Genomic DNA, 24,079 nt, shown 5'->3' with positions numbered 1-24,079 from the left:
TAAATTAATGATTGCTTTTTAACATCATTTATTAACGTGCGGCCCAGACACGTCGAAAGAATCATCCATGAAGCACGATAATCCAAGTGGAGCTCAAAAACGCAAGAAAACAAAAAAAAAAGAAATCAAATACTGAGAGTTTGCCAAAGCTTACAACATTTTTTTCGCCTAAAAATCAAAAGAGGAGGAAGACCCAGCTATGCTGCCCACTGAACAAGCTGCAGCCACACCAGAGATGAGTGCCCTGTTCCTGATACCCAGCCCCTGCCCCACGATATACTGGTAACCGAAATCATGCTTTCTGATGACCCAGCGCTTTGGCCTGAGAAAATAACTGACCAACAAAGATGCAGCATTGTCATAGGGGGACCAATAAAGGATTTCAATTCTCCTCAAAACTGTGACAAAATTCCTTGTCGTTTCACTGTGGACTGTTATTACAAAAAAAGAAAAGAAAAACGAGGAGAGAATACAGAGAAATTGGTTGTTTATTCAGTCAGAAGTGATTGTGTTCTGTTTCTGTTGTAATATCTCTGAAAAGGGAAGCACCTCTTCACTTAACAGTAGTGGATTTCGCTCACGGATGAAGATCCACAACCACAAGAACACGGAAAAGGACAATTATACAAACCTGGAGAGAACTCGAACCCGACTGAAATCAGGAAAAACTTAACAGCAAGAGTCAGGAACTGCATGCTCTTCAAACACAGAGTGGAAGGCTGTTTTAAGCAGAATAATTGCAATTGTCTGTCATTTAGCAGAACGAAACCAGGCACTAAGAGGGCATTCAGAAAAGCTTTTTGAGCCCCATAATGGCGCTAAACTAATCATCAATCACATGAACGACGAACAATAGAAAATTTCTTTAATAACATAGTTGTACATATTAATAAATGAATTATTTAAGTAAATTATTAAAGCTTTTAAAAACACGATTGTAATCGGTCATTAAACCGAACTTTAGTCTGATTTATTATCTAATCTAAGTATCTTTTTTTCTGTGATAGATTTGTAGAGTTGACCTGAGGGCAGAGATGAATATTAAGTTTCATTCTTCAGCCAATCACACACAGTCCTCGAGTTCTGGATAATGAATATTCATGAGCTCCAGTGACGTGTCTCTTGTTGGTTATCTAAGTGTAATTCCTCCAGGTTTCATTTCCGTCCTGCGCTCCGCCTCGGCTGGCTGTTCTCCGTGACACAGAGCGCAGTCCGGTTTCCGGTGGAGGGAGACGACATGGCGTTGTTGATGCGCGCGTGTACTCTCTTGGTGCAGCTCGTGACGCTTCCGTTGGTGATCGCGGAGGTGGTCGGGCTCTACAAACTCTACAAGCGCTTTTTCCCCTTCCTCATGTACAAGATCTCCGCTAACTACAACGTGAAGATGAAGGAGCAGAAGCGCGAGCTGTTCCGCGGCCTGGCTCGGTTCAGTCCGCCTCGCGGGCCTCTGCGCGTGTTGGAGATCGGATGCGGGAGCGGAGCCAACTTCGAGCACTATCCAGCAGGCTGCAAGATCACGTGCACAGACCCGAACCCGCACTTCGAGCAGTACCTGCAGAAGAGCATGAAGATCAGCGAACACCTGAACTATGACAGGTTCATGGTGGCGCCTGCTGAGGACCTGCGGCAGGTAGAGGACGGTTCTCTGGATGTGGTGGTGTGCACGCTGGTTCTGTGTACCGTTCAGAACCCAGACAAGGTGCTGCAGGAGGTCAAGAGGATACTCAGAGAGGTAACTAAGAGTACTTCCTGATCCTGATGGGTTCTGAAAGAGGAATACTGGAGTTCTGTAACCTTCAGAGTTTAAAGTAATGGACATTTCTAAAAACACTGACCCATGACACTCCCCTTCCTCTTGGTGGTGCTGCTGCTGGTTTATTACTAAATGTATTACTTTCAGAGATTAACTGAAGTATCAGATGAAAAATATATGACATGACCTTTACTTTCTCTCCAGTCCTCTCAGGAATTTCTGACACACAGTTATGAGGTTCCTCAGTGTCCCTCACAGGGTTAATCATTAAAGGACTCAGGTTTTATCTCCTGAAATTAAATTTTGTGGAATTTCTCACTGATCATGTGTGTGTGCGCGCACACACGCGCACACACACACACACACACACACACACAGGAGGTGATACTAAACAGTTATAACTCACCTTATTTAAACACTCCTGGTCTGCAGGGTGGAGCCTTTTTCTTTATGGAGCACGTGGTGGCTGAAGAATCCAGCTGGACCTACTTTTTTCAGCATGTTCTTCAGCCTTTCTGGTATTGAACACACACACACACAATTGCCAGTATTTTAAGCACCAATTCTAACCACAGTATTGATATATGCAAGCAGCAAGTCATTTTAGAGATTCTTGTGCGAGTTGATCAAATATTTCTCCACTTGAACTTTTCCATGAACGAGCTGCTGAGGTGTGAAGAAGGTGTTGTTTTAAAGATAATAAAAGTGAGAACTCTGTGTTAGTAGTGTGTTCTTCAGCTGTATGACGTTCCTGTGTGTTACAGGTACTATTGCGGAGACGGCTGTGAGATGAACCGTGCGACCTGGCTGAACATGGAACAAGCCGGGTTCTCCGAGCTGCAGCTCCGTCACATCCAGGCTCCTATTTCTGCTCTCATTAAGCCACACATCATGGGATATGCTGTGAAATAACCACACACACACAGCTTCTTGGCATCATTGGTAGCTTCATCCACATGATGAAAAACAGCTCAAGCTCCACCCATTTTGTTGATTGTTGCTCAGTGGGCAGAGTCCAACACAGTTTTAAATTAGATTTACTTTTCTCTAACCTACACCTACCAAATAATTTTAATATTAATAAATATCTTTGTACAATATTTTCTCCATCACTGTTTGATAACTTCACATCAGGGATGAAGTGTCATGTGATTCAGTGTAAACTTAATGAAAAGGTTTGAGAAAGTTTACATATAAAGACAAAAGATACATTTTCTCGGATGTGTGATTACAAAGCTTTACTGCCATCTAGTGTCCCGGAGCTGTCACTGTCAGCTTATCTGTTTATTACAAATTACGATCGCACACACACACTAACACAGATACACTGCACTGACACTGGAGACTCCTTCACCACATCACACACACACCCCGATACACAGCACTGACACCAGAGACTCCTTACACCCACACCATATAAAGGAGTATCCACAGTGAAGGGGCCGTTGCTATAGAAACGATAAGGCATTAAACGTGTACCTTCATATAAAGCTGCACTACTGTCAGGAATTGAATCAACCAATCAGAATCCAGAATTCAACATCAGAGTGTAATAAAGTACCAGAGTGTGTGTTAATGTTAATCTTCACTAAACACTAGCAGAACACACAGCGCTAAGCTAATCATCAATCACATGACTGCAGGGTTTTTTTTATTGTGTACATTATTTCCTGCTGTATAATTATTTATTTATTAAAAATCATTAAAAAAAACAGAGTGTAAAGATGGAAAAAAATGTTTATTTAGGTTTACTTATAAAAAAAAAAGCATTTGATCTCTTAATATTCTGTAATTTATTAATAAAGGTCACCTGCATGTTGCAGTGCAAGCATGCTCCCTGGCTGACCCCTAACTGACCTGAACCCTAACAGCTTCAACAATATTCACTTATTTTTTTTTATTTATTTATTTATTTCTCCAGGAGATCTGGCTGGTTGTTTAGTCAAAGCACATGATGATTGTAGACACGTCTGGCTCAAGGAGCGTTCCCTCAGACATGAAAAAAAGATTCTTCATTAACAGTGTGTAAGAACTGGGCTTGAAGAGTTAAAAAAAACCTCTAGAGGTGACAATTGGTCAAAACAAACAAACAAACAAACAAAAAAGAGTACACAATCATGAATGACGTCACAATGTACAAGAAAGCATGAGATATGAAAGAGAGAGAGAGAAAGGGGGCGGAGTTTATTCACCTGTATGAACTATTCTCACCTTTCATTTTATTTAAGCACTTCTGGGAGGGAAAAAAAACAAACAAAAAAAAACACATTCCCTAATAAAACACACGTCTTGCTGATGAAGAGGATATTCCCCATGTGGGTGGGGCAAGGACACACCCCCGGGACACATACACAAATATATACACATCTGCTCATCTCTTATTAAAAATAGCTAAAGGAAAAATATCATCATTATTCTCCATAAACTCTGTGTGTGACCTGCGCTTCCTAAGCTGTTAGTTAAAAAGGAATATAAAAACTGGCATTCCCTGTGTGTGTGTGTGTGTGTGTGTGTGTGTGTGTGTGTAGGCAGAGCTGCGGTACTGTCCATTTATCCGAGCGCTAACCGTTAGCCCGTTTTGACACAGTACAGGTCCTTTAACGTCTTCAGCTCCTCGATCAGCGTTTTGTTCTGGTTCTCCAGTACGGCCACGCGGTTCTCCAGGCACTTCACGTACTCCTTCTTTTTCCTGCGACACTCTCGAGCTGCCTCCCTACACACACACGGTCAGTCAGTGGCGTGTAAACATGTTACTCATTGTTCAAAGTAAACAGATAAGAGGTCTGGTGAAGTTTTCAGAAACACAGAATAAATCCTGCCTCCTTTTCAGTCTATAATACAAGACCATGAAAAAGTTTTTAGATAGATAGATAGATAGATAGATAGATAGATAGATAGATAGATAGATAGATAGATAGATAGATAGATAGATAGATAGATAGATAGATAGATAGATAGATAGATAGATAGATAGATCTGTGGTAAAAGCTCTGGTCTAGCTTTCTTTATTCAGAATATAGAAACACACACACACTTTACTCTCAACCCCAAACCCAGACATTTACAACATGGAACACCACACACACACACACACACACACACACACACACACACACTCCTCCAACTTAATTACTGAACACACACACACAGAGAAATCAGAAACACTAATCCCATGAGAAGGACAGTTTGAGGATTTGATCTTTTTTATTATGAAATGCCCTTTGTGTTCAGATTTGGTCAGAAAAATTTCTGTAATTTTTAAGTATGTGATATTTTAGAAGTCAAGGAGACAGACCTGTTTTTGGCGAGACGAATCTCTCGTTTCATCTGAGGGTCATCGCTCTTTCCCTGAGAACTGATGACCGGTGAGGTCATGACCACTGTCTGAGGCAGCGCTGACGATGACGAGCGAATCTGGTACGCCTGCATCTCACCTCCTGCTCCTGTATACACATTTACACACATTATCACACACACCACTCATCACACACCACACACCACACTCATCACACACCACACTCATCACACACACCACTCATCACACACACCACTCATCACACACCACACTCATCACACACACCACTCATCACACACCACACTCATCACACACACCACTCATCACACACCACACTCATCACACACCACTCATCACACCACACTCATCACACACCACTCATCACACCACACTCATCACACAACACATCACATCACACACACCACACTCATCACACAACACATCACACACACCACACTCATCACATCACACACACCACATCACATCACATCACACTCATCACATCACACTCATCACATCACATCACACTCATCACATCACATCACATCACACTCATCACACCACACTCATCACATCACATCACACTCATCACACACCACACTCATCACACAACACTCATCACACAACACACACCACACTCATCACACACACCACACTCATCACATCACACACACCACACTCATCACATCACATCACACACACCACACTCATCACACCACACTCATCACACTCATCACACACACCACACTCATCACACCACATCACACTCATCACACCACATCACATCACACACACCACACTCATCACACACACCACACATCACACCACACTCATCACACCACATCACATCACATACACCACACTCATCACATCACACACACCACACTCATCACATCACACACACCACACTCATCACACAACACTCATCACACAACACTCATCACACAACACTCATCACATCACACACACCACAATCACACCACACATCACATCACACACACCACACTCATCACACCACATCACACACACCACACTCATCACATCACATCACATACACCACACTCATCACACCACACTCATCACACTCATCACACCACATCACACACACCACACTCATCACACAACACATCACACAACACTCATCACATCACACACACCACAATCACACCACACATCACATCACACACACCACACTCATCACATCACATCACACCACACTCATCACATCACATCACACCACATCACACCACATCACACACACCACACTCATCACATACATTATACTCATCACACCACACTCATCACACACATCACATCACACACACCACACATCACATCACACACACCACACTCATCACACCACATCACACCACACTCATCACACCACACACACCACACTCATCACATCACATCACATCACACCACACTCATCACATCACACCACACACACCACACTCATCACATCACATCACATCACACCACACTCATCACACCACACTCATCACATCACACCACATCACACACACCACACTCATCACACCACACCACACATCACATCACACCACACTCATCACATCACACCACACACACCACACTCATCACACACACCACACTCATCACACCACACTCATCACACCACACCACACATCACATCACACCACACCACACATCACATCACACCACACTCATCACATCACACCACACACACCACACTCATCACACACATCACACTCATCACATCACATCACACTCATCACACCACACTCATCACATCACACTCATCACATCACATCACACTCATCACATCACACTCATCACATCACATCACACCACACATCACATCACATCACACTCATCACATCACACCACACTCATCACACCACACTCATCACACTCATCACATCACATCACACCACACTCATCACACCACACTCATCACATCACATCACACTGATCACATCACATCACATCACACCACACTCATCACACCACACACACCACACTCATCACACCACACACACCACACTCATCACATCACATCACACTCACCACACCACACTCATCACACCACACACATCACACCACACTCATAACATCACATCACACATCACTCATCACATCACACCACACACATCACACTCATCACACCACACTCATCACATCACATCACACTGATCACATCACATCACACTCATCACACCACACTCATCACATCATACCACACTCATCACATCACACCACACTCATCACACCACACTCATCACATCACACCACACTCATCACACCACACTCATCACACCACACTCATCACACCACACTCATCACACCACACTCATCACATCACACCACACTCATCACATCACACCACACTCATCACATCACACCACACTCATCACACCACACTCATCACACACATCACACCACACACATCACACCACACACATCACACCACACTCATCACACCACACTCATCACACCACACTCATCACACCACACTCATCACACCACACTCATCACACCACACTCATCACACACATCACACCACACTCATCACACCACACTCATCACACCACACACATCACTCATCACACACATCACTCATCACACACATCACTCATCACACACATCACACCACACTCATCACACCACACTCATCACACCACACTCATCACACCACACACATCACACCACACTCATCACACCACACACATCACACCACACTCATCACACCACACCACACTCATCACACCACACCACACTCATCACACCACACTCATCACATCACACCACACTCATCACACACATCACTCATCACACACATCACACCACACTCATCACACCACACCACACTCATCACATCACACCACACTCATCACACACATCACTCATCACACACATCACTCATCACACACATCACACCACACACATCACACCACACACATCACACCACACACATCACACCACACTCATCACACCACACTCATCACACCACACTCATCACACCACACCACACTCATCACACCACACCACACTCATCACACCACACTCATCACACACATCACACCACACTCATCACACACATCACACCACACTCATCACACCACACTCATCACACCACACTCATCACACCACACTCATCACACCACACACATCACACCACACTCATCACACCACACTCATCACACACATCACACCACACTCATCACACCACACACATCACTCATCACACACATCACACCACACTCATCACACACATCACACCACACTCATCACACTCATCACACCACACTCATCACACCACACTCATCACACACATCACACCACACTCATCACACCACACACATCACACCACACACATCACACCACACTCATCACACCACACTCATCACACACATCACACCACACTCATCACACACATCACACCACACTCATCACACCACACACATCACTCATCACACACATCACACCACACTCATCACACCACACTCATCACACCACACTCATCACACCACACTCATCACACCACACACATCACACCACACTCATCACACCACACACATCACACCACACTCATCACACCACACTCATCACACCACACCACACTCATCACACCACACCACACTCATCACACCACACTCATCACATCACACCACACTCATCACACACATCACTCATCACACACATCACACCACACTCATCACACCACACCACACTCATCACATCACACCACACTCATCACACACATCACTCATCACACACATCACTCATCACACACATCACACCACACACATCACACCACACACATCACACCACACACATCACACCACACTCATCACACCACACTCATCACACCACACACATCACACCACACTCATCACACCACACCACACTCATCACACCACACTCATCACACACATCACACCACACTCATCACACACATCACACCACACTCATCACACACATCACACCACACTCATCACACCACACTCATCACACCACACTCATCACACCACACACATCACACCACACTCATCACACCACACTCATCACACACATCACACCACACTCATCACACCACACACATCACTCATCACACACATCACACCACACTCATCACACACATCACACCACACTCATCACACTCATCACACCACACTCATCACACCACACTCATCACACACATCACACCACACTCATCACACCACACACATCACACCACACACATCACACCACACTCATCACACCACACTCATCACACACATCACACCACACTCATCACACACATCACACCACACTCATCACACCACACACATCACTCATCACACACATCACACCACACTCATCACACCACACACATCACACCACACTCATCACACCACACTCATCACACCACACTCATCACACCACACTCATCACACACATCACACCACACTCATCACACACATCACACCACACTCATCACACCACACTCATCACACCACACTCATCACACCACACACATCACACCACACTCATCACACACATCACACCACACTCATCACACACATCACACCACACTCATCACACCACACACATCACTCATCACACACATCACACCACACACATCACACCACACTCATCACACACATCACACCACACTCATCACACTCATCACACCACACTCATCACACCACACTCATCACACACATCACACCACACTCATCACACCACACTCATCACACCACACACATCACACCACACTCATCACACCACACTCATCACACCACACTCATCACACACATCACACCACACTCATCACACACATCACACCACACTCATCACACCACACACATCACACCACACACATCACACCACACTCATCACACCACACACATCACACCACACACATCACACCACACTCATCACACACATCACACCACACTCATCACACACAGCACACCACACTCATCACACCACACTCATCACACCACACTCATCACACCACACTCATCACACCACACACATCACACCACACTCATCACACATCACACCACACTCATCACACCACACTCATCACACACATCACACCACACACATCACACCACACTCATCACACCACACTCATCACACACATCACACCACACTCATCACACACATCACACCACACTCATCACACCACACTCATCACACCACACTCATCACACACATCACACCACACTCATCACACCACACTCATCACACCACACACATCACACCACACACATCACACCACACTCATCACACCACACTCATCACACACATCACACCACACTCATCACACACATCACACCACACTCATCACACCACACTCATCACACACATCACACCACACTCATCACACACATCACACCACACTCATCACACCACACTCATCACACCACACTCATCACACCACACTCATCACACCACACTCATCACACACATCACACCACACTCATCACACACATCACACCACACTCATCACACCACACTCATCACACACATCACACCACACTCATCACACACATCACACCACACTCATCACACACATCACACCACACTCATCACACACATCACACCACACTCATCACACTCATCACACCACACTCATCACACCACACTCATCACACCACACTCATCACACCACACACACCACACCACACCACACATCACATCACACCACACTCATCACATCACACCACACACACCACACTCATCACATCACACACACCACACTCATCACACCACACCACACATCACATCACACCACACTCATCACATCACACCACACACACCACACTCATCACATCACACCACACTCATCACACACACCACACTCATCACACCACACTCATCACACCACACCACACATCACATCACACCACACCACACATCACATCACACCACACACACCACACTCATCACACACATCACACCACACTCATCATACACATCACACTCACCACACTCATCACACCACACTCATCACACCACACTCATCACACACATCACACCACACTCATCACACACATCACACCACACTCATCACACCACACTCATCACACCACACACACCACACTCATCACACCACACATCACACCACACATCACACCACACTCATCACACACATCACACCACACTCATCACACACATCACACCACACTCATCACACACATCACACCACACTCATCACACCACACTCATCACACACATCACACCACACTCATCACACACATCACACTCATCACACCACACTCATCACACACATCACACCACACTCATCACACCACACTCATCACACCACACTCATCACACCACACACACCACACCACACTCATCACACCACACTCATCACACCACACACATCACACCACACCACACATCACATCACACCACACTCATCACATCACACCACACACACCACACCCATCACATCACACACACCACACTCATCACACCACACCACACATCACATCACACTCATCACATCACACCACACACACCACACTCATCACATCACACCACACTCATCACACACACCACACTCATCACACCACACTCATCACATCACACCACACACACCACACTCATCACACACATCACACTCATCACACCACACTCATCACACCACACACACCACACTCATCACATCACACTCATCACACCACACTCATCACATCACACCACACTCATCACACCACACTCATCACATCACATCACACTCATCACATCACATCACACCACACTCATCACACCACACATCACATCACACCACACTCATCACACCACACTCATCACACTCATCACATCACATCACACCACACTCATCACACCACACTCATCACATCACATCACACTGATCACATCACATCACATCACACTCATCACATCACATCACACCACACTCATCACATCACATCACACCACACTCATCACACCACACACACCACACTCATCACATCACATCACACTCACCACACCACACTCATCACACCACACACATCACACCACACTCATCACATCACACATCACTCATCACACCACACTCATCACACCACACTCATCACACACATCACACCACACTCATCACACCACACACATCACACCACACACATCACACCACACACATCACACCACACTCATCACACCACACCACACTCATCACACCACACTCATCACATCACATCACACTGATCACATCACATCACACTCATCACATCATACCACACTCATCACATCACATCACACCACACTCATCACATCACACCACACACATCACACCACACACATCACACCACACACATCACACCACACACATCACACCACACTCATCACACCACACTCATCACATCACACCACACTCATCACATCACACCACACTCATCACACCACACTCATCACACCACACTCATCACATCACACTCATCACATCACACCACACTCATCACACCACACCACACTCATCACACCACACCACACTCATCACACCACACCACACTCATCACACCACACTCATCACACCACACCACACTCATCACATCACACCACACTCATCACACCACACTCATCACACCACACTCATCACACACATCACACCACACTCATCACACCACACACATCACACCACACACATCACACCACACACATCACACCACACTCATCACATCACACCACACTCATCACACCACACTCATCACATCACACCACACTCATCACACCACACTCATCACACACATCACACCACACTCATCACACCACACTCATCACATCACATCACACTGATCACATCACATCACATCACACCACACTCATCACATCACATCACACCACACTCATCACACCACACACACCACACTCATCACACCACACACACCACACTCATCACATCACATCACACTCACCACACCACACTCATCACACCACACACATCACACCACACATCACTCATCACATCACACCACACACATCACACTCATCACACCACACTCATCACATCACATCACACTGATCACATCACACTCATCACATCATACCACACTCATCACATCACATCACACCACACTCATCACATCACACCACACACATCACACCACACACATCACACCACACACATCACACCACACTCATCACATCACACCACACTCATCACATCACACCACACTCATCACATCACATCACACTGATCACATCACATCACACTCATCACATCATACCACACTCATCACATCACATCACACCACACTCATCACATCACACCACACACATCACACCACACACATCACACCACACACATCACACCACACACATCACACCACACACATCACACCACACTCATCACATCACACCACACTCATCACATCACACCACACTCATCACATCACACCACACTCATCACACCACACCACACTCATCACACCACACTCATCACACCACACTCATCACATCACACTCATCACATCACACCACACTCATCACACCACACCACACTCATCACACCACACCACACTCATCACACCACACTCATCACATCACACCACACTCATCACACCACACCACACTCATCACATCACACCACACTCATCACACCACACTCATCACACCACACTCATCACACACATCACACCACACTCATCACACCACACTCATCACACCACACACATCACTCATCACACACATCACTCATCACACACATCACACCACACTCATCACACCACACTCATCACACCACACACATCACACCACACTCATCACACCACACTCATCACACCACACACATCACACCACACTCATCACACCACACCACACTCATCACACCACACCACACTCATCACATCACACCACACTCATCACACACATCACTCATCACACACATCACTCATCACACACATCACACCACACTCATCACACCACACACATCACTCATCACACACATCACTCATCACACACATCACACCACACTCATCACACCACACTCATCACACCACACACATCACACCACACTCATCACACCACACCACACTCATCACACACATCACACCACACTCATCACACACATCACACCACACTCATCACACCACACTCATCACACCACACACATCACACCACACACATCACACCACACTCATCACACACATCACACCACACTCATCACACCACACACATCACTCATCACACACATCACACCACACACATCACACCACACTCATCACACACATCACACCACACTCATCACACTCATCACACCACACTCATCACACCACACTCATCACACACATCACACCACACTCATCACACCACACTCATCACACCACACTCATCACACCACACTCATCACACCACACTCATCACACCACACTCATCACACCACACTCATCACACCACACTCATCACACCACACTCATCACACACATCACACCACACACATCACACCACACTCATCACACCACACTCATCACACACATCACACCACACACATCACACCACACTCATCACACCACACTCATCACACCACACTCATCACACACATCACACCACACACATCACACCACACTCATCACACACATCACACCACACTTATCACACCACACTCATCACACCACACTCATCACACACATCACACCACACTCATCACACACATCACACCACACTCATCACACCACACTCATCACACCACACTCATCACACCACACTCATCACACCACACTCATCACACACATCACACCACACTCATCACACACATCACACCACACTCATCACACCACACTCATCACACCACACTCATCACACCACACTCATCACACCACACTCATCACACACATCACACCACACTCATCACACACATCACACCACACTCATCACACCACACTCATCACACACATCACACCACACTCATCACACTCATCACACCACACTCATCACACACATCACACCACACTCATCACACCACACTCATCACACCACACTCATCACACCACACTCATCACACCACACACACCACACCACACTCATCACACCACACACACCACACTCATCTCACCACACACATCACACCACACTCATCACACCACATCACACCACACTCATCACACACTTCACACACATCACACCACACTCATCATACACATCACACTCACCACACTCATCACACCACACTCATCACACCACACTCATCACACACATCACACCACACTCATCACACACATCACACCACACACATCACACCACACTCATCACACCACACTCATCACACCACACACACCACACTCATCACACCACACTCATCACACCACACTCATCACACACATCACACCACACTCATCACACACATCACACCACACTCATCACACCACACTCATCACACCACACTCATCACACACATCACACCACACTCATCACACACATCACACCACACTCATCACACCACACTCATCACACCACACTCATCACACCACACACATCACACCACACTCATCACACCACACTCATCACACACATCACACCACACTCATCACACCACACACATCACTCATCACACACATCACACCACACACATCACACCACACTCATCACACACATCACACCACACTCATCACACTCATCACACCACACTCATCACACCACACTCATCACACACATCACACCACACTCATCACACCACACACATCACACCACACTCATCACACCACACTCATCACACCACACTCATCACACACATCACACACATCACACCACACTCATCACACCACACTCATCACACCACACTCATCACACCACACTCATCACACACATCACACCACACACATCACACCACACTCATCACACACATCACACCACACTCATCACACCACACTCATCACACCACACTCATCACACACATCACACCACACTCATCACACACATCACACCACACTCATCACACCACACTCATCACACCACACTCATCACACACATCACACCACACTCATCACACACATCACACCACACTCATCACACCACACTCATCACACACATCACACCACACTCATCACACACATCACACCACACTCATCACACACATCACACCACACTCATCACACCACACTCATCACACCACACTCATCACACACATCACACCACACTCATCACACACATCACACCACACTCATCACACCACACTCATCACACCACACTCATCACACCACACACATCACACCACACTCATCACACACATCACACCACACTCATCACACCACACACATCACTCATCACACACATCACACCACACACATCACACCACACTCATCACACACATCACACCACACTCATCACACTCATCACACCACACTCATCACACCACACTCATCACACCACACTCATCACACACATCACACCACACTCATCACACCACACTCATCACACCACACACATCACACCACACTCATCACACCACACTCATCACACCACACACATCACACCACACACATCACACCACACTCATCACACCACACTCATCACACCACACTCATCACACCACACTCATCACACACATCACACCACACTCATCACACCACACTCATCACACACATCACACCACACTCATCACACCACACTCATCACACCACACTCATCACACCACACTCATCACACACATCACACCACACTCATCACACACATCACACCACACTCATCACACCACACTCATCACACCACACTCATCACACCACACTCATCACACACATCACACCACACTCATCACACACATCACACCACACTCATCACACCACACTCATCACACACATCACACCACACTCATCACACCACACTCATCACACCACACTCATCACACACATCACACCACACACATCACACCACACTCATCACACACATCACACCACACTCATCACACCACACTCATCACACCACACTCATCACACACATCACACCACACTCATCACACCACACTCATCACACCACACTCATCACACACATCACACCACACTCATCACACACATCACACCACACTCATCACACCACACTCATCACACCACACTCATCACACCACACTCATCACACCACACACACCACACTCATCACACCACACTCATCACACCACACTCATCACACCACACTCATCACACCACACTCATCACACCACACTCATCACACACATCACACCACACTCATCATACACATCACACTCACCACACTCATCACACCACACTCATCATACACATCACACTCACCACACTCATCACACCACACTCATCACACACATCACACCACACTCATCACACCACACTCATCACACCACACTCATCACACCACACTCATCACACCACACTCATCACACCACACTCATCACACCACACTCATCACACACATCACACCACACTCATCACACCACACTCATCACACCACACTCATCACACCACACTCATCACACACATCACACCACACTCATCACACACATCACACCACACTCATCACACCACACTCATCACACCACACTCATCACACACATCACACCACACTCATCACACACATCACACCACACTCATCACACCACACTCATCACACCACACTCATCACACACATCACACCACACTCATCACACACATCACACTCATCACACCACACTCATCACACACATCACACCACACTCATCACACCACACTCATCACACCACACTCATCACACCACACTCATCACACCACACACACCACACATCACATCACACCACACTCATCACACCACATCACACCACACTCATCACACACTTCACACACATCACACCACACTCATCACACCACACTCATCACACCACACTCATCACACCACACTCATCACACCACACTCATCACACCACACTCATCACACACATCACACCACACTCATCACACACATCACACCACACTCATCACACACATCACACCACACTCATCACACCACACTCATCACACCACACTCATCACACACATCACACCACACTCATCACACACATCACACCACACTCATCACACACATCACACCACACTCATCACACACATCACACCACACTCATCACACCACACCACACTCATCACACCACACTCATCACATCACACACATCACACCACACTCATCACACCACACTCATCACACCACACTCATCACTCATCACACCACACTCATCACACCACACTCATCACTCATCACACACATCACTCATCACACACCACACCACACTCATCACACCACACACATCACACCACACTCATGACACCACACACATCACACCACACATCACACCACACTCATCACACCACACTCATCACACCACACTCATCACACACATCACACCACACTCATCACACCACACTCATCACACCACACTCATCACACCACACTCATCACATCACACCACACTCATCACATCACACACATCACACCACACACATCACACCACACACATCACACCACACTCATCACACCACACTCATCACACCACACTCATCACACCACACTCATCACACACATCACACCACACTCATCACACACATCACACCACACTCATCACATCACACACATCACACCACACTCATCACACCACACTCATCACATCACACCACACTCATCACACCACACACATCACACCACACTCATCACACCACACTCATCACACCACACTCATCACACCACACTCATCACACACATCACACCACACTCATCACACACATCACACCACACACATCACACCACACTCATCACACCACACTCATCACACCACACTCATCACACCACACTCATCACACCACACTCATCACACCACACTCATCACACACATCACACCACACTCATCACACACATCACACCACACTCATCACACCACACTCATCACACCACACTCATCACACCACACTCATCACTCATCACACACATCACTCATCACACACATCACTCATCACACACATTACACCACACACATCACACCACACTCATCACACCACACTCATCACACCACACTCATCACACCACACACCACACTCATCACACCACACTCATCACACACATCACACCACACACATCACACCACACTCATCACACCACACTCATCACACACATCACACCACACTCATCACACCACACACATTACACTCATCACACACATTACACTCATCACATCACACCACACTCATCATACTCATCATATTCATCACACTCATCACACCACCAACACACCACATTCATCAACCCAGACTCATCACATCACATAAGATGTTCATGCTAACACTGACCTTGCAGCACCACCTGATTGCTGGGTAGGAGGATCTGCTGTCCATCTGCGGTCTGAGCATACTGCAGTATAGTGGGCTGGCTCGGGTTTGAGTTGGTCATGGTGAGCGTCTGCAGGCCCTGAACACCCTCTGAACCCGCGCCGGCTAACTGCAGGGAGCCGTTTGACGCTATCGCGACTGTTAACAACAACATGGTTAGTCAGACACATCCAAACGCATCACACAGTGCACATCTGTAACACCTGGAGCAGCAGCTTTAAGCTGATATCCAAAGCAAACTCCCATTCATTTAAACTGTTAGCACACATGTGAGTAAATGAGCGTTTCAGTGAGCACATGGAGACATACTGTACTGTCCACTGCTGGTCTGATAGATGGGCGTGGACAGAGACACGGTGGTCATGGTGGACGACGCAGAGGTCTCCTCCTCTCCTTCATTACGTGTTGCTACTTCCTCTGCTGAGAGGTCGTTTAAAATCTTCCTATAACACAATTAACAGCCAAATGTGTAATTCACAACTTTACACAACAGAATTTCACCACAAACACCCTGCGTGAGTGGACCTTTCAGATATACATCAACGGTAAGGAAACAGAGAGGATAAACTTCAGTGTGCAGTGAACTGATAAACAGTTCCTCCATAATGTTTCACACACACACACTCACTCACACACACACACCACAGTCCGGCATTCATATTGTCTATTGGCTCACAAGACCGGTTAAAGTTCACTGAGATAAAGTCATCGTTACAGAAGCCCACGTCTCACACGTCTCTCTGCCCCTTCTGTGAGACTGACCGATGGAGAGAGATGAGTGTAACGTTCGATATATATGTGTTTAATGTTTAAATAAAGCGAGGATGCCACATCACCTTTCATTCAGGAAAATATCAAGTCGAAAGAAACATTACTAATATGAGAGGGGGAAGGGGGCGGGGCTTTTAGGGGGTTAGATGGCATCAGCGAGATTCACATGTTGTTTGGTTTATTTCATTAAAAAGAGAAGACTCTTTTGGTATGATAACTCATAATAGTGTTCTCCAGTGTTAATGTGTCACCTGTTTGTGTCGTACCTGTAAGACGGGCGTCTGGCCAGCAGCTCTCGTGTCTTCTGGTTTGAAGCTCCACTGTCGGTCGAATCCTGAGAATCTTCACTGTCTGACACCTGACCCTATGAAAGAACACACATACACACACATATATTATATATATATATATATAAACCTAAATGCTTTTTCAACATAAGAATTGTGAGTATTGACTCATTTGGCTCATCAACATGCTGGGTACAACCAGTGTTGGGTAGGTTACTTTGGAAATGTAATCGGTTCCAGATTACAGGTTCCCCTGTTTAAAATGTAATAAGTCGTGTAACTTTTCAATTAGTTTATAAAAGTAAAGTAACTGATTACATTTGATTAATTTTTGATTACTTTTAAGTTTCTAATGGATATTTTCAACTAAATCATTTCCAAACATTTATCCCAGGCAGGGTTAACCTTACAGTAGAACTCAACTCTGTTTACTGTTAGAATTTTAAATCTTTCATCACTTGAATTAAGATTATATTAATTTAATTTTAAGCCCAGCCACAAAACCAGACTTCAGAACAAAACCTGTTTAATACTGTTTTAGGAATCAAATCTTTGCATAGCTATGACAGGACACACTGGCAAGTAACAATGCCTTGGGAAAAAAACAATCTGTAAAGAGTCATCATAATGTACACTACAGTGCTAAAATAACTAAGTTATATTAGATCTGACACCAACACATTTACAAGGAGGAAAAGTGTGAGATATATATTTACTGTCAAAGGGTTCATAAATAGAAGTGTGCCTGGTAAAGGGAGCTAGCAGCAGGGACAATTTTAGGATTTTCATTTAAGGGGGGCTCCGCCCCCAATGAGGGTATAAATAAATAAAATAAATAAATAAATAAGTAAAATAAAATAAAATAAAGGTTTGACTAACAGGGTAGGATGGTAAACTTAATGCAGCATTCCACTGTATTTCACAGATGTGTATAACATCTGAGTACTGAACAAGCCAAATACGAGTCTTCCTGATCACACACACACACACACACACACACTCACACACACAAACCTGTCCTCTGATCCTCGCTCTGTGACTCCGCGGTTTGCGGATTTAAGAACGCGCTGAAAGAGGGGGAGGAGCCGAAATCTGCCGCCGTTTTCATATGAAATGTAAAGTGGACTGAGGAGGTCACTTATTCGTGTACAGTTTATGGAGAATCGCAGAATTTTAGGGGGGCTATAAAATGGCCTAGCGACGCCCATGGCTAGCAGAATAGCTAATTTGTTGTGAATGTTATGAATACAGGTCTTGAGTACACTGTGGGCTCAATGAATGCGCAGGCGCGTTTTAGTGGATTTTCTTTCCACAGAGCAGCTTCAGTAAATCAATAAAATAAAATAAAGAAAGGCAAGGTTCCATACCTGCAGATGCTTCCTCAGGTTCAACATTGAAGCCTTTGATGCTGAAAGCATTTTAACAGCTGGGGAACTAATTTCCCCCTGAACTGTTATATTTGCCCCTTATTGGATTTTAGGATGAAATTATTTTTAAATTTCCAGGACTGAAATACATTTTTATCACTCGTCATGGTGGTAACTCTCAGACAGTGTATTGGCCTAAAGCTTTCCGCGGCAATGTGGATTAACGTAATTGGCAGACGCTCCGCAAATTCAAACCAGAGAACCAATCAAAATCATCAGAATAGCACCGCTTTAACAAACTCAAACAACAAATTAATATTTATTCAACATAAATATTATGTTTTTTAAAGAAAATATTCAGATGTAACTATTTGTAGTCTTTAACATTTTCATAAGTAACTGTAATTTTAATTACATATTTTTCTAAGTAACTGTAACGAGTTACTGTTACATTTATTTTGTAATTAAGGTACGTAACGCCGTTACATGTAACTATTTACTCCCCAACACTGCCCACAACATAGCATGACATCACACACACACACAGTAGATAACTTATCAGCTTTACAGCAAGCAACTGTTCCCGCCATAATACTGGTTAACAGCTTGCATCCAAGTGTTTCATCTTATACTACAGCAATCTGTCAGAATTTAACACATATGTGAATGTGTTTGTGTGTTACCTGTACTTGTGCTGGTGGAGACTGTATCACTGAAGACTGAGCCGACTGGATGACCCCCTGCACCTGGATCTGACCTCCGGGGAGCTGCACCACAGCTACAGGAGACCCTCCCAGAGTCATCTATACCACACACACACAGTTATGTCTCACACACACGTCACAGACTAATCTCTCACACACACACACACACACACACTCGATCATGGTGTACCTGAGTGATCTGTGATAACTGAGAGGCTGTGATGGTGGTCGGGATGGTGACAGGTTGTGACTCGGTGCCGTTACTACCACTCTGGTGAACCTCCTCCATTTCCACTGCGCACACACACACACACACACCCACCATTCAACAGTACTGTACTGTACACTGTGTGATTTTATTCAACAGCATATTTTTTTCCTCCTTTAATAACCCTAAAACATTCATAAATGTTTTATCTTGTTAACATTCAAATGTATGTAAATTAATCCGCTGAATAATTCAAATCTGAATGTAATTTTATGTAAAAAGGAACCAGTAAGTACTTTACACAAGTGCAAACATGTTCCATAAGCTGCAGTAATTAGTGCAAGTGTGCGTGTGTGAGAGTGTGTGTGTAAAAGAGAGAGAGAGAGAGAGAGAGAGAGAGAGAGAGACACACAGCTGTTGAATACAGTCATCAGTGTTTCCACTTCACCCCTGCAGCACTGAATCAGCTCCACACACACACACACACACTCATGTTTTGAGTCACGCAGCACACACACACACACACACACACACACACACGGTTTAAAAAGGACAGGTCTACAGTGTGGTGTTAATTCTATACATGTCAGACTTTACGAATTTAAAGAGAAATTGATTCTCTTTTTAAACTGTGCAAGTTCACCCCCCAAGGGGCGGGGCAGGTTCACCCCCCAGAGGCGGGGCATCTGTATCCTACTGCATTTAATTGGACGAACACGAGCACATAAAAATGTCAAATTAAATCAAGAACATTTTTAATAACTACTTTTCTATTGTGTTCTAGATATATTTATATTTACTGTCCTGAAGATCATGAGCTAATTTTTGACACCAGCTTCACTTTTAGTTCGGATTATAAAATTAATTAATTTATACTCTACACAGTGAACATATACATAATACACTACATGGATCATGTTCATATTCAAACAGACTGGAATTTATGAATAGATAAAACCTTAAAAAAGAAGAAGCAGACGATTTAAAGAGAAATTATTAACGTGATACAAAACAAGATTTTAGATCGATAGTTTAGATGGGAAGTTCAGGGGGGAAAATAATTAAAAAGAAAAATGAACAAATACACGATTTTATAACTATATACATTTCTAATATTGTAACCATGTACATTAAATAAATAATTAAACTGGTTCTTTATTTTAAAAAAAAATCTCATCGCTAAACTATTATAAATCCTGAGGCGCTTGGGTTTATTCAGTTAGTCAGTCTGGCTCCATCCCAAATCACTCATTACTCCTAATAGGTGCACTAGACAGATGTGAATACAGGACATGAATTAAAAATCGTACATGCCCTAGGTAGTGTGGAAGAAATAGTGCGCGTGATTAGGAACACAGCCGGTTATTAAATCCGTTAAATCAAAGCTAATTCGGCTAGCTACAACA

General features: G+C 45.2%; 2 protein-coding genes and 1 long non-coding RNA gene across 4 annotated transcripts in view; 2 read left to right on the top strand and 1 right to left on the bottom strand.

Moving 5' to 3' along the window:
• Positions 1–1,152: 1,152 nt before the first annotated feature.
• On the top strand, positions 1,153–2,853 carry LOC131361687 (N6-adenosine-methyltransferase TMT1A-like). Its single transcript, XM_058403147.1, has 3 exons — positions 1,153–1,732; positions 2,186–2,271; positions 2,518–2,853. Exons 1-3 carry the CDS (start codon positions 1,238–1,240, stop codon positions 2,663–2,665), a joined length of 729 nt encoding a protein of 242 aa, XP_058259130.1. The 5' UTR covers positions 1,153–1,237; the 3' UTR covers positions 2,666–2,853.
• Positions 2,854–3,918: 1,065 nt separating this feature from the next.
• Positions 3,919–24,079, bottom strand: part of atf1 (activating transcription factor 1) — a 20,903-nt gene continuing 742 nt past the window's right edge. Inside the window, exons 2-8 of one of the 2 annotated variants that reach the window (XM_058403146.1) lie at positions 22,656–22,759; positions 22,445–22,564; positions 20,374–20,471; positions 19,646–19,779; positions 19,298–19,474; positions 5,049–5,196; positions 3,919–4,466 (exon numbers count right to left, since the gene is read on the bottom strand). In XM_058403146.1, coding sequence (XP_058259129.1) covers positions 4,322–4,466; positions 5,049–5,196; positions 19,298–19,474; positions 19,646–19,779; positions 20,374–20,471; positions 22,445–22,564; positions 22,656–22,754 — 921 coding nt within the window. In that variant the 5' untranslated portion in view covers positions 22,755–22,759 and the 3' untranslated portion in view covers positions 3,919–4,321. The remainder of the gene's footprint in view (positions 4,467–5,048; positions 5,197–19,297; positions 19,475–19,645; positions 19,780–20,373; positions 20,472–22,444; positions 22,565–22,655; positions 22,760–24,079) is intronic. The other variant, XM_058403145.1, reaches the window with a different exon arrangement.
• LOC131361688 (uncharacterized) overlaps positions 23,884–24,079 on the top strand; it is a 997-nt gene continuing 801 nt past the window's right edge. Inside the window, exon 1 of the long non-coding RNA XR_009206067.1 lies at positions 23,884–24,079. This exon is cut by the window's right edge and continues 77 nt beyond it. This is a non-coding gene — a long non-coding RNA (uncharacterized LOC131361688).

This window comes from Hemibagrus wyckioides, linkage group LG11 (genome assembly GCF_019097595.1).
Source record: "Hemibagrus wyckioides isolate EC202008001 linkage group LG11, SWU_Hwy_1.0, whole genome shotgun sequence".
Taxonomy (NCBI): domain Eukaryota; kingdom Metazoa; phylum Chordata; class Actinopteri; order Siluriformes; family Bagridae; genus Hemibagrus; species Hemibagrus wyckioides.
This window is presented reverse-complemented; position numbering and strand designations above follow the sequence as displayed.

Bases quoted from the DNA above. Each gene is read 5' to 3' on its own strand.
- LOC131361687 (XM_058403147.1), top strand. From the start codon at position 1,238: ATGGCGTTGTTGATGCGCGCGTGTACTCTCTTGGTGCAGCTCGTGACG. The intron at 1,733-2,185 runs GTAACTAAGAGT...CCTGGTCTGCAG, and splicing joins TCAAGAGGATACTCAGAGAG to GGTGGAGCCTTTTTCTTTAT. The intron at 2,272-2,517 runs GTATTGAACACA...TGTGTGTTACAG, and splicing joins CATGTTCTTCAGCCTTTCTG to GTACTATTGCGGAGACGGCT.